Source organism: Mytilus edulis, chromosome 1, assembly GCF_963676685.1.
Source record: "Mytilus edulis chromosome 1, xbMytEdul2.2, whole genome shotgun sequence".
In the NCBI taxonomy this organism is placed as follows: Eukaryota; Metazoa; Mollusca; class Bivalvia; order Mytilida; family Mytilidae; genus Mytilus; species Mytilus edulis.
Genome location: NC_092344.1, coordinates 89,873,299 through 89,901,215, shown reverse-complemented (window position 1 = coordinate 89,901,215; position 27,917 = coordinate 89,873,299). Strand labels below are relative to the sequence as shown.

The 27,917-nt window shown below is 31.4% G+C and overlaps 1 protein-coding gene across 2 annotated transcripts; it reads right to left on the bottom strand.

Annotated features, from left to right (window-relative positions):
• Window positions 1-24: 24 nt before the first annotated feature.
• LOC139494256 (uncharacterized) lies at window positions 25-27,910 on the bottom strand. 2 transcript variants are annotated; one of them, XM_071282429.1, is made up of 17 exons: window positions 27,802-27,910; window positions 25,019-25,158; window positions 24,253-24,342; window positions 22,453-22,551; window positions 19,765-19,863; window positions 15,385-15,486; window positions 10,034-10,122; window positions 8,563-8,902; window positions 8,068-8,253; window positions 7,539-7,825; window positions 6,336-7,057; window positions 3,791-3,939; window positions 3,053-3,180; window positions 1,924-2,009; window positions 1,063-1,223; window positions 578-702; window positions 25-148 (listed from the first exon to the last, which is right to left on the bottom strand). In XM_071282429.1, exons 2-17 carry the CDS (start codon window positions 25,061-25,063, stop codon window positions 67-69), a joined length of 2,790 nt encoding a protein of 929 aa, XP_071138530.1. In that variant the 5' UTR covers window positions 25,064-25,158; window positions 27,802-27,910; the 3' UTR covers window positions 25-66. The 2 variants fall into 2 exon arrangements, with proteins under 2 accessions (XP_071138530.1, XP_071138534.1); XM_071282433.1 differs by lacking the exons at window positions 15,385-15,486; window positions 19,765-19,863; window positions 22,453-22,551; ... (1 more) ...; window positions 25,019-25,158; window positions 27,802-27,910 and adding an exon at window positions 14,706-14,911.
• Window positions 27,911-27,917: the final 7 nt, after the last annotated feature.

Below are 27,917 nucleotides of genomic sequence, written 5' to 3'. Positions count from 1 at the left end.
ACTAAAAAAATATTGAATTTCATATCAATCAAAATATCTTTATTATATTTTTTCAAGTACAAATAGTCAACTGGTCAAGTGCATAGGCCGCAAAACTGATTCCACTTCTTTGACAAAAGGATCATCATTTTTCTTGTTTGATTCCAGCCTGTTGAAATATATCAATAAAATTATGATTATTTAAAGAAAGAAGTATATTTTAAATTGAAAATAAGCTCATCATAGATCATGAAATTATATCATATATAGTGTTTCAATACAAGTTGTTTCAAACTGTAACAAAAAAAGACCTTATTTGTGGTGACAACACTTATAAAATGATTATACAGAGAAAACAAATGTTAGACAGCTTTCTTTCTAATTATGATTCCAAATCAACAAAATCTCATATGTATCCGCCTCCTTTCATCCAAGTTTGAATTCAATACTTCTACTTCTACTTTCACTCGATAATTCTAGTCAAAATATTTTGGAGACTACCAACACAAATATTTCAATATACCGTTGTAAATATGGTAATCGTACCGACTATAACAGTGGTAACCTTTTTTACTTTGAAAAGATTTATAAATCTTACCAGTTTTCTGCTGCCATTATTACCCATTTCTTTCCAACTAGCATCTCTACCTCGCCCATAGCATTAACAAAACCCCTTAAAGCCTCACTTTTTGATGATTTCTTATCTCTTGCTTCAATAAAAATCTGAAAAATAACCCGCAAAAATTTATTGACAACTTTTTTTTTTCTCATCTATATAAACAAATGACATGAAAAAGATACCTTAATTGTGGTCTTTATACGCATATACAAAATAGAATTTATAAATTATGTGGATACGCAGATTCTTCAAGACATCAAAAATCAAAGTGACAAATACTGAACATCATTTTATTTTTAACTCTAAAATAACTCGATTTGATATCAAGCGATATTCAACTCTCACTCTTTATGGAACCTATAAGTTTCGTTCGTATTTGGATATCAAAAGTTGAAAAAATATATATTACTAAAAATAGTGCACATGATGTATTTACAGTAAAATAAAAAGGGAAAATTAAATACCGCCAGTAATTTATGTTCTTCAGTGGCCATCAATTTATCCTCCAGTATGCTGTTAGTATCAACTCTAGACACCCCGAGAGACACACCTACTTCAAAATTAGGATTTTCTATCGACTGAGTTAACAGTACCAAGAATTGATCAGACATGGGTGGTGGATAATCTACAATAAAATTTGTCAACATTGAATTTACTTTTACTTATGATATTTTATTTTTACTTCAAGATCAAGTTTTTGTGTTTGTACTGAGACAAAAAAAAAACACTTACTGCATAACTTATTACTTTATTAAAAACATAAGAGTTCACTTGTTTCTTTTGTTTTAAGAATCATACAATGTGATAGATTTTGTCCGTTTGATAAAAACTACTGACAATATTTATAACAAAGTAAAATCCATATGATGATTAACTTGTTTAATTTTACTTTTGTTTTAGTGTGTCAACTATTTTCACATTCTATTTGTCGTTGTCTTGGTTGTTTAGCTTACTTCACTTGCCCTCAATTTTTTTTTATAAGAGTTTGTAATTTTTGTATGCATTACAGAAGGCTAATACCAATTTGGTATATTTGCATTGCGAATAGAATGAAATGAACTCCAGAATTTTGCTTATAGCAATTACCCATCCTCTACAGTCATCACAAAAAATACACTATCTCGGTTTGTTGTAAATTTAGATAAACATTTTCACCAATGTAAAATATGAAAGAACAGGTTGAAAGTATTAAAGGTCTTATCTCTTCATTTCAAACGGAATTGTATTAAATCCTGACTGATGTGCTTGATATCATATGCTTTGCATTTTTAATCACTGTGTTAATGTTATTATAAACAAAACTGTATTGAAACAAAAGGATTTACCTCCAGGGTTGTATATGTCAGAATCTGTAAAAGCTTTGTTTACCCATCGCCAAAATTTAGTTTTCTTGTTGCCGTCATTTTCATACCTGTAAATTAAACAGAACTTTATGTCATTTAACAAGCACCAGAACATAATGGTATCTTGTCGAAATTGTCTTAAGTAATGTCCGATATTGTACTATGCTCCCCAAATGATCTCATTTAATGCCTAAGAATATCTCCTGGTAAAATGTCCACAAAACGAACAGTTACAGTTCAGTGTTTCTGTTATTCCACTGTTTTCCACTTATAGTTGAAATGTTCCCTCGGTATTGGTTTGTGACCCGATTTGTTTTAGTTAAGTCGATTTATGATTATTGAACAGCGATATGCTACTGTTGCCTTAATTCATCATGCACAAAGTTTTTCATTTTGAACTTCACGTTATGTTATTGTTTTCACTGCAATGATATTCAGATTATACAAGACCAATGAAATTTCAGTAGACATGCATGTGACTACAGTTATAATATAAAGGTACTAAGTTTTCAATTTTCTTTTACAGTAGAAGGATAATTGCCGCAGATGTTTGCATCTTATGGTCGATATATTTCGAGATCTTTTATTGACAACTTATTTTCTAAAACTATCGTAGTTTTAAGTATATTTGTCACACAATTCAATAGGAACAAGATAATGTTTTGGTCGATACTGCTTAAAATGTTCAAAATAATACATCTATAGTGGTGATCACAGACCTGTGTACTGAATTCAAATACTGTATGTTGATTTTTTTTATTGCTTTTTTGTTTGACTTACGATTTATTCATAATTTTTCATGAGAAATACCCATGCGAAGCAAATAAATATACTGACAGTAATTTTCCATCTTTTCAATTTGTTGATAAGTTTATTCTTCTCCTGCTAATGATTTTGAACTTTTGATTTTTGATTTGTAAAACCACTTTGGAAATTGAGGACCAAATAATTTATATTCTTTTTCCATCATTCTCAAACATTTGATAATATCGATATAATTGGATTCTAATGTGAAAAATGTGATAGCAACAACCGATTCAATGAATCATTACAAAACCATTAGATAAAATTCTAAGCATATATGAAATATCAGTTTCAGTCATTAAATTACCATTGTTTCATATCTAGCAAAATTGATGTACATATATCTCGCCGGCCTCCTTTTGACACAGCAGTTATAAGATTTGCCATTCCGAGGTCGTCTCTTGCTCTACTACTATCTCTCCATCGTAGTAAAAACTGAAATCAAGTAATAAAATAGGCCTTTGTTGTCAAATAGAACTTTTTATTTTGTTCTAAATAGAAAAAAATGTTCTAAATAAAACTTTTTATTTTGTTCCAAATATTTTTTGAATTTTGTTCCAAATAAAATTTTCCAATTTTTATATGCCTCACCATGTTTTTTATGTATATGATACTTTATCCGTGTTCTGTGTGCAAAGGACAATGAGATATCCGATTTTATACAAATTCGATATACATCTCGTATGCTAAAAAAAATCTTGATTGAAAGCGGTCTAAAAGACAAATAAATTGTTGTTAAGAGCGTTACTTGAAGAAAAAAATTGGCCGCAAAACTCGTAAGTTTAAGGACGTTAAAATAGAAAAACAGAAATGTTATTCAAAGTTCTCATATTGTGTTAATTTAATTAGAAATAAAATAATCAGAAATGAAAAATTGCATTATTATAAATTTTCGTTTATTTGCAATTGTTAAAATAATTGTTCACTAATTGAGTCTTATTGCATGAATATATGAGTGGGAACAATCAGTTGGACAATGTCTTGCTGGTATAATTCTACTCCATAAGTTAATGAAAGGACGATTTTTCTATATGTGAATGCCTACATGATATATTTTTTGGTCTTGCGTAGCTTCTGTCATATGAAGTACATTATCAACTTCCTTATAAGGAATTCCCAGTAACACAACTAGCTTATACCATTCTTCGTCCAGCTGATCTAATAGTCCATGTAAAAACGAGTCATTTGTAAATCCTAAAGAACAACAGAATAATTAATAAAAAATTAATCAGAAAGCATAGACAATCGAGTTTTTATGTTTATTCAAATGTACGACAACAATTATTTACGTTTGTTGCTTTTTTAAGAAACCAAATGTTTTGTTGTATAAGGAGAAAATTCAAAAAATAATCAAAGGTCAAACTAGCAACATCTAAATTGCTTTACATTGGAAAATAATGGATTCTGAAAAAGCGCAATTGAAATAAATTAAATTAGTATATAACAAATATAACTGCTTCTTGAAGTATCGACGTATGCCGTTTTATTCGAACTTTACATTTTGTGTATCTATGTAAGTCATTCAAAATTAGCGCTTCATAATACTTACCAACTCAGTAGAAATAACGAGCGCTATCTAAAGTGGGGTTTGATACGACCGTCACTGATGAGTCTTTTGTAGACGAAACGCGTGTCTGACGCAATTAATAAATTTTACTTTTGTTATCTGTGATGAGTTTATTATTAATCCTCATGTATTTCGGCTAATTTTTGAAGTCCTTACAAAAGTTAATGAATGAACATAATACTTTATAAACTAGGTGGTTCCACAGCACCGATTTTACCTTCATCAGAAATGCTCAAACTCAATGCTTAAAGTAAAGTATGTGTAAGAAATTTCCATGAGGGAGTTTGGCGATAATTCTTAATAATTCTAAAATCAACGGAGAATAGAAGAAAAGTTTGTAATATACGATGTATCCGATCTGATATTTCATGGATTATCCTATCTCGGATGTGATATTTTGACTGGTTGTGTATTCGTGTGGCGGGTGATGAGAGTTTAGCTGGAGACTCGTACCATTTGGACACACCCGTTATCTCGTATTCAGGATTTATGCGATTCTCCCAGTTTTGTTTGTTAACCTTGATTGTATCTTTATGATGATTTATGAGATTCTCCCAGTTTTGTTTGTTAACCTTGATTGTATCTTTATGATGATTTATGAGATTCTCCCAGTTTTGTTTGTTAACCTTGATTGTATCTTTATGATGATTTATGCTATTCTCCCAGTTTTGTTAGTTAACCTTGATTGTATCTTTATGATGATTTATGAGATTCTCCCAGTTTTGTTTGTTAACCTTGATTGTATCTTTATGATGATTTATGCTATTCTCCCAGTTTTGTTTGTTAACCTTGATTGTATCTTTATGATGATTTATGCTATTCTCCCAGTTTTGTTAGTTAACCTTGATTGTATCTTTATGATGATTTATGCGATTCTCCCAGTTTTGTTAGTTAACCTTGATTGTATATTTATGATGATTTATGAGATTTGAACATCGGTGAACATCTATTGCATTAATCTAAACAATATTTTATTTTCAAAAATGTACAAAATACAATTATAAAATAGAAAATTAGTGATTTGGAAATAAAAAGAACTTATATAATCCGTCTTCCTTATTGCATTACTCAACTATGTAAGTACTGTAGCTAATGAGATCATCGGGGATAAACAGCGCTATCAACCTTAGTGGTTGTGAATTTAAAAAAAAAACACGTATAAAAGTCTCATTCTCATTTCAATTTTAGTAAATAGATCCTCATGTTTTTGGATAATTTTGTAAGTTTCGTTATGAAATTCAAAACGTTACTAGTCAAAGTAGAGTTACAGAGAGTATCAAAACATTTTACGTTTATATGTGCTGTTGTCTCTTTAACTGTTTAAGGTTCATGTGGACCCTATGGCTAAAATGGATGTATTTTCACCTAAAAATTTACTCTGAGTACAGACAATAGTTATCAAAAGTACCAGGATTATAATTTTATACGCCAGACAAACCTGTGCATCTGGAAAAGTTTTAAGGCATAGCATGCCCTAGATAAATAGAATTCAAATGCATTGTATGATTTAGAAAATTTATAACTTAACTGATTTTGCCGTGCACTTTTTTTCGTTCCTGCAGAAGATGATAAAATTAACAAACAGTTGAGTTTCCCTTGATATGGTCCACTCAGGTACACAGTTAAATCACCAATTATTGTCAGGTATCTATTGTCCATCTATTGTTCATGTCAATCAATACCGCTCACTTCAATTATTACCTGTGGGGAAGTTCTCAAACCTGTTTCCAAACTTAGTTTATTTTGGCACTTTCTGGAGGAATGAAAAAAAGTGTACTGCAAAATCCTGGCAAGTTTTTATTTTTCTTAAACATTAAACATATTTGAAACTTATTAAACTAGGGCATGCTATGCCTGAAATTTTTTACAGATGCGCAGGTTTGTCTGTACTCAGAGAAAATTTTGAGGTGAAAATACTGCCATTTTAGCCAAAGGGTCCACATGAACCTTAACACCTTCCCAATTTCCATTCTTAATTTTATATACAAAAGACCGTCAACAATCAAAAATATTTAAGATATACCTTTCCAGGAAGGATCTCCCTTCGCCTCCTCTTTAAAGTTGACAACTTTCATACTCATTCTAGACATTGATGGTGTAACATCTACCGGTGTAATCGTTGTTCTAGTTGGCGATCTAAAATCATCCATGGTAGGAGACATTGGAGCGATATTTGGAGTTATGAGTGGTGGTCTAACATTTCGAAATAGTTGAATGGAAATAGTTGCTAATGGTTTGTCTGGTTGTGTTTTATCAGGTTTCTCAGTTCGTATAGACAGATCTTTATTTTCATCTCGTGCCTTCGTCGATTTAACAGAAAATATCTGCAAATCACCTTTAGCTTCGTCAAAGTTTTCTGCCATTTGCAGAGTAAAACACTGATAATTTATCCTTCTTGCATGGAACTGCAGATAAACTTCATCAGAATCGTTCACAAGGAGATTTTGAAATGACTTGCTTAGTTTACATCTATATTTGTATCTGGAATAAGCATCAAACCATGACGATTGCGTAGGTTTTTGATCAGTATATCCTTCTTCTAACCAATACTGTTTTCGACTTTCGGCATTTTCAACTTTGGTACACTCAACAATGATGGTAAAAGTATTTCCATTGCCAATGCGTTTTGACATGACTAAAAACATAACAGTATATTCTCGTCGTTTGGCTTTTTCAAATGCGATGTGTACCTTATCTGTTAATGTTGAAGGATCGATTCCCTTCTTCGTTTCTACACATGCTTTACTAAAATACAATGAAAACAAAAATACAAGTAAAAATGATAAAGATACAATGATCACTGGTGAAAAACGTATTATTCAGACGAGTTCAAACGAAAGAAAACACGAGGGAAGAACTTCGAGAAATACCGAAAACATCTAGGCAAAACATTGGACCAATTATCAATTCACTTTTGTTCTCTATGATCCTCTATAATGAAATCAATGTGTTTGTACAGAACAGAATTCAATATACAGTAATATCATGTTCCTCTCTCTGTCTTGTTGAAAATAAAGGATGATGTTCAGTGGATGTCATTTTGTTTTGTTCACACATCGTTGTCGATGTGGTGGAGTTTTATGTTGTTGTCATGCAGGTAAGGGGTTTAGCTAGCTATAAAACCAAAAGTATATGTATCTAGTCAGAAATTTGACAGTTTTATTCATTCGTTTGATGTGTTTGAGCTTTTGATTTTGCCAATTACTTGTGGGCAATAAATACTTACACTGAAAATGTTCGTGACGAAAATTCTACAAGTTTATTAGAAATATTGAGATTTGTATTTAAGGCTGCCCAACTATCCGCACTGACATCTCCTATTTCATACACATTAGATTGAAATGCATACAGTTGACCACCTTGACCGTATTCTTCTGGCAATGGAAAACGAAATATGACATCATTTTTTGGTCCAACTTTGTTTTCTGTATGAACGCTACAAAAACATGTGCACGAGTAAACATTTTCCATTTTAGTGGTTGCAAAAAGTTCAGGATTTGGTGAATCTGTTATCTGAAAAGCAATGAAAGGCATATTTTATTTGCAAAATAAGCAAGACAATTTTTTTTTAATTGCGATTTATTCAGTAATGTTAAGCATCTTATTATAACTTTTCAACTATTTTCTTGATTAAACAATATAAACTATTGTTCTATACTACTACAGCTATTTCATAAACAAAAGTTGCGTCCGGATAATTTTAAGCATTTGCCCTCGGAATTAGAATCTTTGATTCTTATTATAATACTACCTACTTCTAAGGTTAATTTTGTTCTTTCATCGAATGTTTCAGGAGGAATGACTAGTTGTACACCTGGATTAACCATTGACTTGAGGACAACAGCTGTCGAATCTACACTGAAAACTTCTTTAATTGGACGACTCACAACAACGAAAGCATCAAGTAATGACATATCAATCGTCACGATAGCATAATATTTCTGAAATTAAAAATAAATTGCTTGATGATATCAATTGTTTTTAAAAGTATTGGTTATTTAAATTCTGCTATGGTTTGCTTTCAAAATAATGCTTTCTTTTCTTTTTGTGTTTTGCCTTTTCATTTTAAGTAGAGTAGTTTGTTTGGCAAACATTTAAAGAGATTTATTTCTATTGCATAAAAAATACAGTGGGATTCAATCAGGGTCATGTATATCAATTGCTAAAAAAAGAAGTACATTGTTTGGTCGATTTGTTCTTTTTAATTATAATAACATATGGAGATAACAAAAAGCAATGAGGGATCTCACCTGCCCTTCATTTTTGAGTGATGTTATAGGAACAGAAAAGCCACGATTTCCTTTCAGCACAAGCTCTTCTTTTATCTCAAGTTCACCAAATATCGGTACAGTGAGGGTAGCTGTAGTTTGTCGACCTTTCCGACCTAACCTGTAGTTAACGACATCACTAAAAATTTCGTCCCTATCCGTAAGTCCGAAGTCCTCGTCAGAATAGTCAATAGCTTGCTTCCGGCACATTACAGAAAATTTGTCGTCAGGTGAAGCATCTGTATAATCTATTATGAGATCGAGGCGATCACAAAATGTTTTGGTGCCACCTTGCATGTCAACTGTTTGTAACTGAATTTCTCTGTAATTACAGAAAACATATTTATGATACGTTTTACTTATTATCAAACCAAAGTGTGACTAAACAGTTTTGGTTTTTCAGGAGGATGGTAGGCTTGTAACATCTTTTAACTTCTGTTGGCGTTTTGACTGAGATGCCGCGAAAAAATTAGATCATTAAAATCATTAATTTGATAAAATTGTAATTCAGTCTTCAGGACGATATGTATATATAGTCTTATTGAAGTTTACTACATTTGTTCTTATATGTTGTGCTGTTATATATATCATTGTCACAGTTTAGTTGTGTTGATTTCTCACAAACATGTGAAACGCAGTCATATAGCAGGGGCGGATGCAGGAATTTTCGAAAGGGGGGGTGCTAACCCAGGGCACCCAGGGCAAAAAGGGGGGGGGGGTGCAAAACATATGTCCCGATACAAATGCATTGATCGACAAAAATAAAGGGAGGGGGGGTGCGCACCCCCGGAACCCCCCCTGGATCCGCCACTGTATAGTCTATGTGGCTTTATTATATCCATATATTTTGAACTTTAAATTCGATCGATAATATAAAGCAATGGGTAAATGTACAAATACAATTCTTTGATTTACATATACTATAATATACTACACATACAGGCGATAAATCTTGTATAGGTGTGGCTATTTTTAAATAACTATAATTCAAACGATCAGACATTGCTATAACTTATTGAAAATAATTCCAAAAATAGCAAAATCAATTTAATGCATCATAGCCTTTCGAAATCGACTTGCTTGTCAGGAGTCGTGAACGGCCAAACTTTTGTGCATGTATACAAACGAATGACACAAACTGTTTGTGGCTATAGAAGACACGAAAAGTTACTGTTAATGTGATCAAAATGTTGAAAAAATGTTAAATGTTCAAAAACAAGTGCCTTCATGTTACATTTTGTTTTGTCAAACGCCAAGTAAATTATACCTTATAAAGTAACTTGCGACGACGGGATATCTATTTATAAGCTCCGAAAAATTACACAATTACACATGTACATGTATCTCAAACAGTATAAATTCTGCTGATATATTCAGTAACAATTCCTTATATTATTAAACTGTGTACCCCTTATTTAGTAAACTACAAAATAGATGACATAAAATAACTTACCGAAGACCACCTTGCGTACTCTGGGCAAAACCCGCAAGCAAGTTCCGCATTTCTTTTGATCTGCATAATGCTATTGGTGATTTTCCTTGCTAATAATATAAAACTATACTTTTACAAGGTAGAATTGTTACCTATTTCGTGTACTTTAATAAGTTAATAATAATATTATTGTAATTCGTTAGTATTATCATTAGTACGTAGATAACATTTAATATGATTTTCTACACTACAACGTTGTCAAAAAAGATGCAGCAAAACTGTATGCAAAAGGATCATTTAATTTGTGATAATAAGTCATTCAAGCTTTGTGTAAATAAGTCATGCAAGCTTAGCTTTTCAAAGGTTCATGAAGTATAATTTACTCTTTTGCTATATATATGGGAAAACTGTGGCATTTTTGTTTTTCCTATACTTATGGCACGCCGTTATTATATTTATTCAATTTCGAGATATCTTATTTAGTTAAATAAGATGTTTTATGAACTAATTGAGATATCTTAATATTATTAATTCGTATATTTAAACAAATTTAATTCGTTTAGGGATAGTCATATGTTAAACAGGGGCGGATGCAGGAATTTTCGAAAGGGGGGTGCTAACCAAGGGCTAACCCAGGGCAAAAGGGGGGGGGGGTGCAAAACATATGTCCCGATACAAATGCATTGATCGGCAAAAATAAAGGGGGGGGGGGGGTGCGCACCCCCGGAACCCCCCCCCCTGGATCCGCCACTGTTAAACTATATTTTCGAAGGTAGAGAGAAAACGGCGGATAGCAAAACGCATATTGACCTGCAAAAAGCATATTGCACGGTTATTTTTAGAATATCTAAAAACCAATATACTTTGTGATGTCATGTAATGAATTTCAGGATATTGTTTAACGTTTTGAAACACATGATATCTGTGATCGATTATTTGACGAAAAAAATCTTCACATACATAAGATGTCCAAAAAAAAAAGTAAATGAAATAGCAACTAATATGTTGTTATTGTAAAGGAGAATGTAATATCTATAAAATTCCAACAAACCTAAATGACGATTTTGACACAAATATGGTCAGAAATTAATAATAATTTATAACAAATATAGCCTTTGTATGAGGTCAATACAGGATATATCGACCCAAAGAAGTATATCGACCTCGGACTTCGTCCTCAGTCAATATACTTCTTTCAGGTCAATATATCCTTGTATCGACCTCATACAAAGGCTATATTTGTATAATAACAAAATGAGATATCTTATATATTAATTGAGATATCTGATTTATTAAATAAGATATCTTATTAAAATGTTTATAAAGATATCTTATTAAATATATAAGATATCTTATTTAAAATATAAGATATCTCTTTTAATTTATAACTATATAAGATATCTTTTATATAGTTTATAATAGAGATATCTTATTTACTTAATAAGATATGTCCATAAGTTAATAAGATATTTCTATTAGTTTATAAGATATCTCTATTAATTAATAAGATATCTCTATTAGTTTATAAGATATCTCTATTAATTAATAAGATATCTTATAAAGTATGTATTTGAAAGATATCTTTATAAAGAAGTAAGATATCTTATATACTTTATAAGATATCTTATTAATTAATAGAGATATCTTAATAACTTATAGAGATATCTTATAAACTAATAGAGATATCTTATAAACCTTTAGAGATATCTTATTAACTTATAGAGATATCTTATTAACTAATAGAGATATCTTATAAACTTTTAGAGATATCTTATTAAATTATAGAGATATCTTATTTTATTGGTTATAAAGATATCTTATTTAATATATAAGATATCTCCATAAATTAATAAGATATTTCTATTAATTTATAAGATATCTCTATTAATTAATCCGATATCTTATAAAGTATGTATTTAAAAGATATCTTTATAAAGAAGTAAGATATCTTATAAACTTTATAAGATATCTTATTTATTAATAGACATATCTTATTAACTTATAGAGATATCTTATAAACTAATAGAGATATCTTATAAACTAATAGAGATGTCTTATTAACTTATAGAGATATCTTATCAATTTATAGAAATATCTTATAAACTAATAGAGATATCTTATAAACTTTTAGAGATATCTTATTAACTTAAAGAGATATCTTATTTAATTGGTTATAAAGATATCTTATCTAATATATAAGATATCTCCATAAGTTAATAAGATATCTCTATTAGTTTATAAGATATCTCTATTAATTAATAAGATATCTTATAAAGTATGTATTTAAAAGATATCTTTATAAAGAAGTAAGATATCTTATATACTTTTTAAGATATCTTATTAATTAATAGAGATATCTTATTAACTTATAGAGATATCTTATAAACTTATAGAAATATCTTATAAACTAATAGAGATATCTTATTTACTTTCAAATTAAATAAGATATCTTATAAAAAAGAAAGATATCTTAATACTTAATAAAATATCTTGTTAAATAAATAAAATATCTTCAAATTTGAATAAATATAAAAACGGCGTGCCATATATACTTGTTAGATTTTCTTACGTTTCAAGTGTTTCTTATTTATGAGCCATGAAATGGTCAAAGAGGGTTTCTGATTTCGTGTAAAAATTTGATCTACTGATTGATCGATTAACAGTATGACATAATTACTGTACGATATATTTTTTCCGTAATTGATTAATTGGCAGCATGTCAGCATTTCCTTAGATCACAGGGTCAAAATGCATGTCTTTGGTGTGACGTCAGAATGTCTGTTTAATATATATACTAGAATCGTTGCAGACTTTCGTTTAAAACAAGAATTTGACAATCTTGTATTTATAGAACACATTGGAGTTAAAAAAAAAAAGATAGAGTTTGAAGTAATCTGAACTTAGATATGACCGTGTTGCTCAGTCTTTAGTTATCTATGTTGTTTTTTGTGTACTTTTATTTGTTTGTTTATCTTTTTCATTTTTAGCCATGGCGTTGTCAGTTAATTTTCTATTTATGAGTTTGACAGTTCCACTGGTATTTTTCGCCCCTCTTTTATCTAATCTTCATATGTTAAAGGTTTTATCGAGTAGTTTCGATATTATTTTGTATGTCAAATTTGGTTCCTTCACTTATTATTTTTAATTCTTTAATTACAAAACAATTTCCGTCCAAAAATAAAAATAACTTACCGGTAACAATTCATCTAAATCATCTTCAATATTCCAGTCATCCATTTTAGAAAATATTCACTTAGTTTTATGAAATCGACATACATAGTATATCATTGTTTTAGATATGAAACTTGACAAGCATCAATATATAATTGACGAATAAGTATCCTCTGGGAATTCGTCAACGATATTCTGATAAATTACCAAATTCAATAGCTCCCATTTAGGGAAATACTCTCAAAAGATTAGAATTCAATAAGTAAAACAATATAATTAACTGTTACTTGTAATGATGATAAAAGTAACAGCTTTGCAGAGCGAAAATATTGAAATGAAAAATGTATAAGCTTCTTAGTATCAAATTATTTGATTATTCAGTTTTATTTGTTACCAATTGTAAACATAAGTATATGTGAACAAAGAACATTTTCAGTAGGCGATTGTGATACTTTTATTAAACTGGTTTATTGGACAAATATAAATTGTGTATACCACATCGGTCATCAAATTGTCTTGAAAGTTAAAACCAACTTTCTAGACATAATAAATGAAGTATGTGTAAGATATTTGTTATTTAAATGTTCATAATAATATGAAGAAACTGTTTTTCTTTTTATAGTCGTCTCACAAATGTAGTACATTGTATTCTATCGTCTTTTGTTGTGGAAATTTCAATCGGGGAACCAGATTCGCTTTGTTTGAAATTCTGAAGTATTCTTATTCATTTTCAAAAGAGGTTATTATATAAATACACCACGTGTTGTTACACATTGTGTTTGTATATATACGCTGTCTTTGAATAAACAGAGTGTATGTAACTACACCACAGATATAACAATCGCATTCACGTCCTACGTATACATATATACACATGAATATATTCAGGTGACCAGTTTTAAAACCAAATCAGTTTAGGTAACCAAATATCTCAAAAACATTTTGAAGAAAAGCAGGAGAAAATAAGCAAAATGGTATATGAAAAAGCACATGCATAGCTGTGTGGGAACCTTAAAACTGAAAATCTTTGATGGCCAATGGTTACAATACAAAAATCCCTCAAATATATATTAATGTTCTTTTCTGCAAAAGAAAAGTGAGGGATCATAGCAAATGGACATTCAAACTCAATAAAAAAAATCACGACGCTATGGCAAAAATAAAAGTGAAAAAGTTCCAACATACAAACATACAAACAGCAGTATACAAAACCCTACCAAAAAATACGTGGTTTCAGGTCCTTCGAAAGACTAAACCGATCCTGCTTCACGTGTGATATTCGTCAATGTTGTTCGTGTAAATACACATCAAATGATAGATTTATTCGGTTAGTAACATTCGAGGAAAAGGGGAGAGTTTGTGGTTACGACAATTGGAACATATCCGTCGTATCGCTACTTATGATTTAGGACGGCAGAGGCGCATTTCGTCTTCATATAGCCTTAGAACTGTTCTACTCGAATAAAAACAGTTGGAAAAAAACCAAACACATTATAAATAAGAGAATCATTTAATAACTTACTGAAACAAAGAAATTTACATCTCCACAGTCTATTAGATAATCACTCAAGGACGTAACTGACATTGTATTCCTTTTATTCTGCAAGTCGTACTATATCCATATTTTTTATTTTCTTGAGCCAAATATTTTGACATCGTATGCTACATTCATGAACATTAAGAACGTATACAAACCGATTTACCTAATATTTTTACTATATTACACATATTTTAAATGTTCCAATTGTTGTCTTTTAAACGGAAGATTGCGCATATCTAATTTAAAAATTCATTAGATTTGCACATCAATGTACAAAGGCTAACACGTTTGAATAATGTAGTCGTAGCACAAACCAGTAAATTAAATTGATATCAAGTTACTTCTTTTTTGTAAAAAAAAAAAAGGACATGAACTGACCTGAAACATTTTTTTAAACATGAATTTAACACTTACAATAAGACTTATTGGCACATTTAATTCTGTAAAATGATTATTGATTAGAAAAAAAATAATAACCGGCACATGAGTTTTATCATTTTCTGTTACATTTAAGATTGGTTAAACATCATTTAAAAAGACCCAACAACATATTAAGATAATAGTACACGGGAGAGACCATTCATAGATCTCATTAACTTGTATTTCATAGTTAAAATTAACAAAGGGAACAAAATTATCTAGCGAAGTGAGCAAATATTACCTTATCTTTCATTGAGGCATCTGCACCGCTAAACAGTAAGAATTGAGCTGTTGTCAGAAAATTCTTCGATACAGTGATGTGTAATGCTGTCTGCGCAGTTTTCTGAGGAGGAAAACGACGAAAAGAAATTCAATGTTAATGGAATTAAACAATGCCTGGCGATAAGAACAAGAGGCTCTTAAGAGCCTGAATCGCTCACCTTAAATGTTTTGCTTAAATCTTCCATCAATGATTATTTTGGGTTTTCAATTTATATAAATGGTTCTTCGATTCTGTCATATCTTCTTCAAAAGCAAAAACAAGAGTGGACACACTGAAATGTCTCGTTTGTCTCGTGTTCGTAATATAATTTATGATGAAAGTATAAAAAAACATTGTATACCCCAAGCATTACATTATTGCTGTTTACAGTTTATCTACATCTATAATAATATTCAAGATAATAACCAAAAACAGCAAAATTTCCTTGAAATTACCAATTCATGATCAGGGGCGGCAACCCAACAACGGGTTGTCCGTTTCATCTGAAAATTTCAGGGCAGATAGATCTTGACCTAATTAACAATTTTACCCCACGTCAGATTTGCTCTAAATGCTTTGGTTTTTGAGTTATAAGCTAAAAACTGTATTTTACCCCTATGTTCTATTTTTAGCCATGGCGGCCATCTTGTTTGGTTAGCCAGGTCACCAGACACAATTTTTAAACTAGTTACCACAATAATGATTTTGGCCATGTTTGGTTGAATTTGGCCCAGTAGTTTCAGAGGAGAAGATTTTTGTAAAAGATAACTAAGATTTACGGAAAATGGTTAAAAATTGACTATAAAGGGCCATAACTCCTAAAGAGGTCAACTGACCATTTCGGTCATGTTAACTTATTTGTAAATCTTACTTTGTTGAACATTTTTGCTGTTTACAGTTTATCTCTATCTATAATAATATTCATGATAATAACCAAAAACAGCAAAATTTCCTTAAAATTACCAATTCAGGGGCAGCAACCTAACAACAGGTTGTCCGATTCATCTGACAATTTCAGGGCAGATAGATCTTCACCTGATAAACAATTTAACCCCGTCAGATTTGCTCTAAATGCTTTGGTTTTTGAGTTATAAGCTAAAAACTGTATTTTACCCCTATGTTCTATTTTTAGCCATGGCGGCCATCTTGTTTGGTTAGCCAGGTCACCAGACACAATTTTTAAACTAGTTACCACAATAATGATTTTGGCCATGTTTGGTTGAATTTGGCCCAGTAGTTTCAGAGGAGAAGATTTTTGTAAAAGATAACTAAGATTTACGGAAAATGGTTAAAAATTGACTATAAAGGGCCATAACTCCTAAAGAGGTCAACTGACCATTTCGGTCATGTTAACTTATTTGTAAATCTTACTTTGTTGAACATTTTTGCTGTTTACAGTTTATCTCTATCTATAATAATATTCATGATAATAACCAAAAACAGCAAAATTTCCTTAAAATTACCAATTCAGGGGCAGCAACCTAACAACAGGTTGTCCGATTCATCTGACAATTTCAGGGCAGATAGATCTTCACCTGATAAACAATTTAACCCCGTCAGATTTACTCTAAATGCTTTGGTTTTTGAGTTATAAGCTGAAAACTGCATTTTACCCCTATGTTCTATTTTTAGCCATGGCGGCCATGTTTTTTGATGAAATGGGAATTAAAACACAAACTTTATTCTAGATACCCTAGGAATCAATCAGATGAAGTTTGGTTTGAATTGGTTCAGTAGTTTCAGAGGAGAAGATCTTTGAAATAGTTTACGACGGACGGACGACGACGGACGCCAAGTGATGGCAAAAGCTCACATTTCCTTTTGGAAAGGTGAGCTAAAAATACTAACTCCACCGATTTATTCAGGAAAATGTCAAACACTTACTTAAAGTTTGCTATTTTATACGTAAACGTTAATAAGAGAGTCTCTTTAAACGCAGCAATATCAGGAAAAACACCAGAGAGACGAAATGTGTAGTTATAGGCGAATTAGACAAGTTTTTATATAATATCTAGCTGTAAATTGTCCCGAGTCAATCAAAAAAATTCTGACGATAATTATGTCGCTATATATATATATTAACCTGTATTATAATGTAGATGCAACTTGTTCAGGTTTTTTTTCCATTGAATTTCTGTCTCCTTAACATACACAGACATCCTTTTTTATTAATTCAATTTGCCAAATTGTTTACATCAAGGGGGTCATATACAGCCCGTAACAGAGAAGTGATCGAATTCGCGTTTCTTTACCGTCAGCATAAGTTACGTTATCGACAAACTTATTGCAGAAGTGACATAATTTAATTTTCTTCATCGACAAAATATTTAATGTGCAACGTGTAAGTTTTCATTGTTTAAGTCGAAGTTTTTTTAACACAGTAAAACATTTTTTATAATCAACCTCTGTCATTGGCATTTTCACTTTAACGGTAAAACGTTTTCTACAATAAACATGACCTCATCGATTTGCTCAATGTAGATATTATATACTGCTTGCATTGCACTGTGAATATTTATGGGATTCAACACTGTAATAGTTTTTCTTTCGTCTGATACAGAATACCCCATATATTTTCTTTTTCATAGCTATCTGTTTATTATGTCACCGGGATTATGTCAATCATACATTGTTGCAATACCAACATGCCTATACTTTGTCACAGAAAAAACTGAAATAAATTTCCTTCAAATCGAAGTAAAAAATACAAATGTACCCTTTAACATTTGAAATTTTTTAGACAAAATTGCTCTATATCTTAAGTTATTGACGAATACTTGAAATTTAAACCTCTATACGATGTAATGTACGGCATTTCATTTTATCATTGGTAATATGATCCATATCTGACAGGGAAGAAATATTCATAATTCTAAGGAAGTTTTCATAAATATTGTTAGATACCACTAGTCGTTCCAACATTAAGTGTTAGCATGTTCACGGAGACGGCACTCAATTTACAAAAAAATAATTGATGTTTTAAGGAACTGTAGAGGTCTCCACATGTTTTCAACAAGGGTAGAATTCAAAACCTTGAATTTGAAAGCCTCGAAATCCATGATACTTTTTCTGTGCGGTAGTTATATCTACAAATTCCAATCATGTACACGACATATAATACATGTATATTTATATATTGGGAATTTATTTTTGTTTCCAAACAGAATTATAAGGTTATGTATAAGTGCCTCGTTCACTGCACAATTGTAAATTGTCTTCCTAAAGACCAGCAAAAATTAATGGCACAAGTTCACGTAGTCATAAAAAAGTCGTATAATTTACGTTATCGAACAAAAAATCAGAAATACGGAATATTATATGTGAATCGTTAGGAAATCCGTTTCCCCGACATGTTTTTAAAGTAAAAGAAAAATGTTTTCCCTGATACAAACGTTTTAAGAACCAGCTTTGTGTAACCTATAGACAAATTTGACTGGATATAAGGAAGTTAATATGTTTACTCTGATTTGAAATTATCTTTTAGAACTTTTTTTAGTAATTGAGAACCTATGTTGTTTATGGGTAATAGGTGAAATGTTGCATAATCCCTCAAAATGACAGCAAGAGCAGTTTTCCGGACGATTTTCATTTGTACACTGCTAAAAACTGTCAGGTCCTGGCCATGGTATATTTTGGAGAAAATTTATTTTACTGATTTTTACTAAAAAAAAGTATTCTCTGTGTGTGCCATTGCAAGAAATAGTTTTGCTCGTTATTTTGTCATATTTAAAAAGAATTCTCAACTAAATTTTCCCGTTTAAACTGTACTAGAAAAAAGTTTGGCATTTGAAACGGACGAAGACATATTCTAACAGAAGTGCAAATACAAGTCCTCCCCTTAGTGTTTACATATGAGAAAACATTTCAAAGTTATTGATAGAATTCAAATCCATGACACATACGGTACACATTGTAGTCCGAAAAAATAAAGGACTTCATTCCTATCAAACACCTTTTTAATTGTTACCAGTATATTTCTTTAAGTTTTGGGTAAAATTGAAAGGAAATAATACAATCAAGACGTCCTTCCATAAATCTTTTTTTTCTGCTCTGACTTTGAAGAAATGACTACTTTTTCGCCCAATCGAAATGGTGCATGGACATATTTTGTTTCATATTATTAGAATTATTTTCAATATTATCAATATTAAACTTGATTATCGACACATGAAAGTTTGTCAGCATTGTCAATCTTTTTAACGTTAAAGTACCAATAGTTCGGTTACTACTCAATTAAGTTTGTCGGTAACGTAGCTAATTTTGACGGTAAAGAAACATCAATTCGATCACTTCTATGTTACGGGCTGTATATCTCATATAAACTCCTTGTTTACACTGTTTTATGAATAAAGTAATTACCGTATCTATGGCATTAACAGCCGCGCCATGAGTCACCAAGGATTCAATAATATCTGTGAAATCTTTCTTAGCGGCATAGTGTAATGGTGTCAATCCCATCTAAAAGAAGTAGCATAATCTTAAAGCTCTGAATATTTAAATTATGTGGAGTTTCCTTTTAGAGTTTATGTCGTTTTACCGAATGTGTCCTATTCTCGATTGTAGCATTTTGACTGAATATGGATTTTCATGGCTGGAAATGTAAGGATGTACTCGGTCGACGCATTAAGTCTCCCTCCTTTTGGATTTATTCGATTCACTGAGTGTTTTTTTGGTACCTTGAAATATCGTTTCTGGAACGATTAACGAAAGGACATTGCTAATGCCCGCGTCACACTGTCCCGATTTTTATATACGATGGACACCCGAATGCGAAAATTGTAAGTTCGTACGAAGTTGGTCCCGATCTCGTTAAAATACCAAAAGGTGACAGAAGAAAGTACGATGAATAACGAAGTCTATACGATGGTGCCGAAATTATATACGATAGCAAAAGATGGACATACGAAGGTTAACCGAAGACGGGTATTTAAGCTTTATATCTCAGCCGAAGACTACACGATGGATCACGAAGGCTACACGATGGATTACGAAGGCTTCAATATGGATTACGAAGGCTACACGATGGATTACGATGATGGCGCGATGGCCATACGATGTCTAAAAGATACGAACAGAATTTCGACAACATATCGTTTCTGTACAAGTCTGCCATGCATGGCGGGAAATCGATCTTTTTGTCTAATTCTTATAAAACTTAGTTTATTATCCCCTCGCCTACTACATGTAAGTTGTGTGTATATAAAATTGTTATTGACACTCTAGACCCAAAATGCTCAAAACTTGGTATGGTGTTACTTGTTAAGAATATCTTAAGCGCTATTGACTTTAAAGTTCAAAGGTCGAGGTCACAGTGGCAGTTGTAATACAAGGCAATATCACCCTTGTGGACACTCTAAAACCAATATGCTTCAAAAGATTTTAACCACATTTGGTATATTGTTCCTCCTTGTAATGATCTGACATTTTTTACGTTCAAGGCCAAAGGTCAAGGTCATGCAGATGGACTTGTTTTTCTCCTTGAAATAGCATAATACACAGGAATTGGTTGCTCATTTTTTTACCTGCTGGTTATAAAGACAATATTAAAGGTATATTTCCAGTTACTGAATGTTTTGGTTGATTTCTAGAAAAATAGTTTATGTATCAAATATGCATATTCAATTTACCATTTTCTGCATGTGTATATACAAATATAGTGTCCATATTTGTCCCCAATATGTTACATACGAGGGGATGCCACGCTCGGCATTGCCTTGTTTGAACTGTAAAATGTGTGCACTAGTCTGAATAATCACCCATAATTATGCCCATGTTTACTGATTTATCTTAAAGGTAAGGTAATGGGTTCGTTGATCCCTTTTATTCAAAAAGAGCTCTTTCCAGGAGAATATCATAATAATATAGACAAAAGGAAGGATGTGGGGAAAGCAACAAATGCGGCAAAATATGACATATAGAAAACAAATGGTTATGGAGTTAACATTCGTGTGACAACAACTCAGACGATACATAAAAAAATCAGAATAATGAAGAAAAAGTTGGTTTCCCTATAAACATGTACCTGCAGTGTTGGTGTACGAGGCGCGTTTATGATTTTCATTATGTTACTTGATATGGAAAATTGACAAAAATAATATTTTATTTGTAAAAGTAAATCCTGAGCCTGTAATAGCTGCTCTTCTTGTTCCATTTGAATTAATAGAAACAACGCTGTCGCCTTTCTTGTTCTCATAGAATCATATGATATGAGCTCCATGTTTTGTGAACGTCTTTCTTTACTGTCATATTAGACTGACCAGTGCATATCGCGCATGGCACTTTAAATGTATTTTAACGCGAAAATTAACTTACATTTAGTTGGATTTATTGCCGTCGTAGTTCCATCTTGTCGCCTTCGTACTTTTATTCGATGGCAACAGGACGGGATTACGAGGTCTTCACGAAGTCGTGTTGCCATCGTAAGACCTTCGGGTATCTTCGTGATTCATTCGTGTAGACATCGTAATGTCAAAACTGCCCGATGGAAACGATGGAAACACGAATGCAATACGATGTGCAAAGATGCATTCCCGGTGACATTACGATAGTGAGGATGGTGATACGAACTCAATACGAACCCTCAACATCGGACGCACCTTCGGGGATTTTTTAACATGTTAAAAAATTTAGAACCCTTCCCGAAGTTGTCCCCGAAGGCTAGAAAAAGTGGCCGATGGTTCTACGATGGTTAAAGATGGCACTACGAATAGCCCGATCTTGATACGATCAGTCCCGATTTTGAAAATTTCCATTATCGTGTTGCCATCGGCGTAAAAATCGGGACAGTGTGACGCGGGCATAAACTATAGTCGCCTGAATTCATGTAGAATTGTACACGATATGAATAAAACCTCAATATAAAAGACATATTAGTGATACCTAAAGAGTTCAGAAATAAGATACATAGTTTATAAAAAAAAATTATGATAGTTCAAACATTCTATGATTTACTGCATTGCTTGACGCAAAACGTCAGCGTTTCTCTAGCGATTTCTTGATCGGAAAAGACTAAAATGAGCTGCATTATTATATAAAAGATCTAATTACATTATCTGCTTTATTTGGCGGAGCTCCTCGTTCTAATAAAAGTATTGAATTTTCTTTATCTCCTGCTGAAGTGCAATGGTGGAGAAGAGTTTTACCAGCCTAAAAAGAGAAAAACAGCCATGATTTGTATTATGAAAATAGCAATATTTGCTGACATAGTATGACATTATATATAAAGAGGCATTATAGAATTTTGATTAAATATCTGATAAAGTTAAAACGAAGACCCGCTTTTCAATATCCTTATCAGATGAGATGGCACGTATTACAAAGTCTGTATCACATGTCAACTATTACATAGTCTGTATTACATGTCACGTATTACATAGTCTGTATCACATGTCAACTATTACATAGTCTGTATTACATGTCACGTATTACATAGTCTGTATCACATGTCAACTATTACATAGTCTGTATTACATGTCACGTATTACATAGTCTGTATCACATGTCAACTATTACATAGTCTGTATTACATGTCACGTATTACATAGTCTGTATCACATGTCAACTATTACATAGTCTGTATTACATGTCACGTATTACATAGTCTGTATCATATGTCAACTATTACATAGTCTGTATTACATATCACGTATGAAATAGTCTGTATCGCATGTCAACTATTACATAGTCTGTATTACATGTCACGTATTACATAGTCTGTATCATATGTCAACTATTACATAGTCTGTATTACATATCACGTATTACATAGTCTGTATCGCATGTCAACTATTACATAGTCTGTATTACATGTCACGTATTACATAGTCTGTATCACATGTCAACTATTACATAGTCTGTATTACATGTCACGTATTACATAGTCTGTATCACATGTCAACTATTGCACAGTCTGTATCATATGTCCCGTATTGCATACCCTGTATCATAAGCCCAGTATGGCATAGCCTGCATCACATCTGCCGATTTGTCAAACCTGTATATAAACCTTGTATCACATGTCCCGTATTCCCTGTATCTCATGTCCCGTACTGCCAACCCTGTATTGCTTGTACCGTATTATAAACTCTGTATCAAATAACCCTAATTACATAGCTTATATCGCATATCCTTTATTGCACAACACGTATCACAAATTCTTTATTGCAAATTCAGTATCCCATGTTCCTCATTGCATAACATAGTGGTATTAACTGCCTTTTATATATCTAGGTAAGCTGTAATTGGCCCGAGACTCGAAGAGTCGAAATTCAAGAAAGGTTATATTTTCAGTGCTGCTATTCATATATTTGTGAGTATCTTGTTTATGACTATAATATAATACAAGTGACAGAATATATGAAAGGGAACAATAAAAATTGAAGAAACAACAATAACTTTACAAAACGAAAACCAATGAAAAGACAAACAAAGGTGAGCATACCACTGCTTAGAAAACTAAAGAATGAGCATTACGAATATCATAATGGATTGTTCCGGGCTCGTGTTATCCTATCGATTTTCGGCAATTTTATTTTTCCTGTATCATTGTCTTTTCTGACCGGTCATAGTTATTAAGTTTAAGTTTTTTTTTAATAATTTCTATAGGACCTTATGGCTTAATGCCTTTTACATGAAAAGAAATGAATTTTGCCTTTGCATTTTTGATTTTGTCTTTAAAAAAGTAGCACATGAAAAAGCTGTTAACATTGTCATCTTTATATCTGAAACATATATCAAAATAAAATAAAATAATTCGGTATACACAACTATTTTCTAGATGCTGTTAGTGATAATTTGATCACTAAAAAAATGGTAAACGGTTAGCTTTCTTATAATATTAATACGTACATCATCTGTAAACGAGAGATCAATATTTCTCCATTCGCCCAGAAGTTTAGACATGGTCTCCATATCACATTTTCTTGCCGCTTGTAACAACTATAAAAAAAAATCGTTTTTGACATATTATTGTTTTTGCTCACATAAAACAAGTTACTGCTTAAATTTGTTGCTACTAGGATTTGATAAAAAAAAAATGTACGACATACTTCAGTTAGAAGAGTAATTATACTAACATATCGATTAATCACATGATGGGTGTGCTCAATAACATTTTAAAATGTGAAACAAGAGTAACACAGACTGTAGGCATTATTAGTTGATAAATATATATCTAAGAAATAACTGTACATATCATTGTGCGATGAATACCCCTAAAAACCGTCATTAGAATTAACTAAAAGTGATTCTTGTAATAAACAACAATTACAGAAAAAAAATCAGTGTTTCAAAAGTACTTTATATATACTGTTTATTTGAGGATACCTAACACTATTTTAAACCTTGTAGAAACCAATATATACATATAGCAAGAATACCAGACGTCCTGCATTTGTGACTGTGAACATAAGATACTTGATGGTTTATTTCGTTGGTATCAGCTAAATGTATTCTCATAAGGACATTGAACTATATACTTCTGATTCTGTGTGTGCATTCTGCAAAAACATTTGACTTTAATGTGAAAGTATCTGCTGCAACTGACAAAACTGGAATCAAAGAAGTAAACTACTTTTGACAGTTTCATAAATATTGGCATATGTTGTTCACTTACTGATTTCTTGAGACCTTCTCCAGCTGGTGTTGGTTCAGAATCCATAACACTGATTTAGATGTTATAAACAATATTTGTCTATCCAAAAACCAAAATATTAGCCTTTACGTCAACATTTTGAAGGCATTTAACATTTATGTCTGAAAAGTATATATATATGCAATTTGTTATGGTTTAGTTAAATCAATACCAGAAGTGAATTAGTTATAAGGACACAGTATGGTGAATTATTAAAGGACAAGCATGCGTTTAATTTTAAATGGTAAGTGATTAAAAGATTAAACATATAGGACTCATATAGGGTAAAATACAACTTTAAATGGAGACATTTTAATTAGGTTCGCCGTATTTCATGTGTGTGTTCCCTAACAAAATATGATATATTAATTTGACCATTCAGATGTATATATATGTTTTATATAAATTTTAAAACTGTGTTATTTAATGTCTTGTTAGATTTATATAAATATGTCCTGTGTTAAAATAGTTGCAAGGTCGACCAGAACTTGCACTGGTTTTAACCGGTTACTTTAACTTGTATGTATTGACGTCATTGGTCACAGTACGATTATAATTTTCTTATTTTAGAAACCTTGCATATATAACTTTTATAATCTTGTGTTTACGACCTTTAAAGTTTGCAACCTTTTGGCATTAGAGTTATTTTTTTTAATTTTAGCAAAGGGTCATTAACGAGAACATGTCCGTCTTATTGCACTTTATATTTTTATACTTTATAAGATAATTTTGTTATATTTTGCCCCAAAAATATAAGTTATTTTTCGTTCGTTGTCACAAGTGTTTAAAAGGTCTCATTTATGTACATAAAACATGTTTACAACCTGTTCACGGCGAATAAGGGTGTTCTACGACATAATGTTCTACATGTACTGGAAGATTTTTATAGATGTTTGCAGGTCTAAAAGTTATACTGTTTTGTTTGTTTAGTATCAGAACGCCCATAATACAACAATTCCTGTTTACAGGTTAAGAACACATGTCTTGTGCATTAAAAGTAACAAAAAATAAAATAATGAAAATACCGAACTCCGAGGAAAATTCAAAACAGAAAATCCTCAATCAAATGGCAAAATCAAAATCTCATCAAACACATCAAACACATAAAACGAATAGATAACAACTGTCATATTACTGACTGTGCACAGGCATTTTCTTGTGTAGAATATAGTGGATTAAAGCTGTTTTTAAAGATTAATAAACTTCTAACAATGTATTGCTAAGCAAAGGGACGACCATACTGCTGCTTGACGAATGGGTAGAACGGGAAAAAGATAGATTGATGTTTCAGTTATCTTCTGTTAAGGTTGATAGAACTTTTTATCCATTTTACCAATAGAACCACGCATGGGTAAGAATCATTATTAGGAAACCCTGCATCAAGTTAAAATTGGTCAAAAGGGAAGGTGCATAATAATGCCAATGGCACACATGCCCTGACAGGTCACGTCAGGTAAACCCGTGAATGGAAGTTCATGAGATATAGATTTTAACCATCATTCCTATGACATTTTTACGAAACATTTAAGGTTTCTACAACAAGAAAAATAGATAATTTTTAAATATGTAAGTTTTGCACACAAGAAAGTTTTGCGCCAACAATAAACATTCCCCGTGGGCTATTTTAACTTAATTATTTTCGTGTTACTCTATATACACATTTGCGGGATATCGTTTTCTTTACCATTAAGAAGCAATTTAAAAACAGTGAAATGAGCAAATGCAAATGTCCGCTATAAATTATTGAATAGTATTACAGGTTGTCCTTATGGATGTTGTTGTCACACTAGTTAGGTTAAACCAGAAAACATTCATAAATCACTTTTTCAATCTGCGTATTGTAATCGAAATGACAAAACTATTTCCATTTTACTAAGAAATTTAAGAAATAAAACACAATGTTATTGCTTAAATATTTTAAATAACACAGATGGAAAAAGACCATACCAATTGAGGTTTATTCTTCCCAAAATCATGTTCTCATCCTGACATTTCATGCACATATCAAAGATTCGATTTTAACTATAGAATGTCAACTGTCATATGCAACACGATAGGTTCCACAGACAGAGCAGGATTTGCTTACTAGTATTGATAGCTTCGGTGGATTTTTCATTGTTTTTGTTGTTCTTCAGTTATGATCTCTTAAGTTTTTGAGTTATTTCTGTTTTCGTGTGTATAATTTTAGTAATGAAGTTGTCTGTCCTTCGACTTCTGTTTTGTCGTCTTTCTCTTATTGATTGAACGATTGACTGATTGATCGATTAATTCGAATATGAATTTACTTTATTATGTCAATGTTTGAATTTACAATTGTGGAATCTTTAATAAGCTAAGTTGATTCCTATTTATTGTTCTAATTTTGTATGTGTATCACCAACTTACTTCAAACAATAATTTAAGACAAAGTATCCTTACAACTGCTTACTCAAATTTGATGAAATAATAAGCAAAATTACCAGCACCTTTTTAAAAACTTTCTTACATAAATGAGGAAGGCATTAGACTATGGATTGATTTATCAATTTATCTATTTATTCGGCAATCTATTATTTGTGTATTTAAATGAAATTATATATGTACGAAATGAAACGGGAAATAGTTTTATTTGAATTCTTAATTATTTTTCAATGAATTCGTTGTGTTTTTGGAGAGGGGATAGGTTGTTATACGAGGGTAGGTTCAGTAAGTGTGTGCGCTACATAATAAATAAATGAGGATTACAGGAAAAGTATCTCTTAAAAATAATGATAATTTCAACTTACTTGACTCGGAGGTCTACTGTATATCTCCATTCTGAACTGACGTCACAAGATTGGGGACAGAACTTTTTATAACATCCCTCTAAAACATTGTGTTACAAAAGATTTAATCGAGCAAG

Coding starts and splice junctions, on each gene's coding strand:
- LOC139494256 (XM_071282429.1), bottom strand. CDS start 25,063: ATGGATTCTGAACCAACACCAGCTGGAGAAGGTCTCAAGAAATCA. Junction 19,864..22,452: donor CGCCAAATAAAGCAGATAAT/GTAATTAGATCT, acceptor TACTTCTTTTAG/ATGGGATTGACACCATTACA. Junction 7,826..8,067: donor GAACAAAATTAACCTTAGAA/GTAGGTAGTATT, acceptor ATTGCTTTTCAG/ATAACAGATTCACCAAATCC.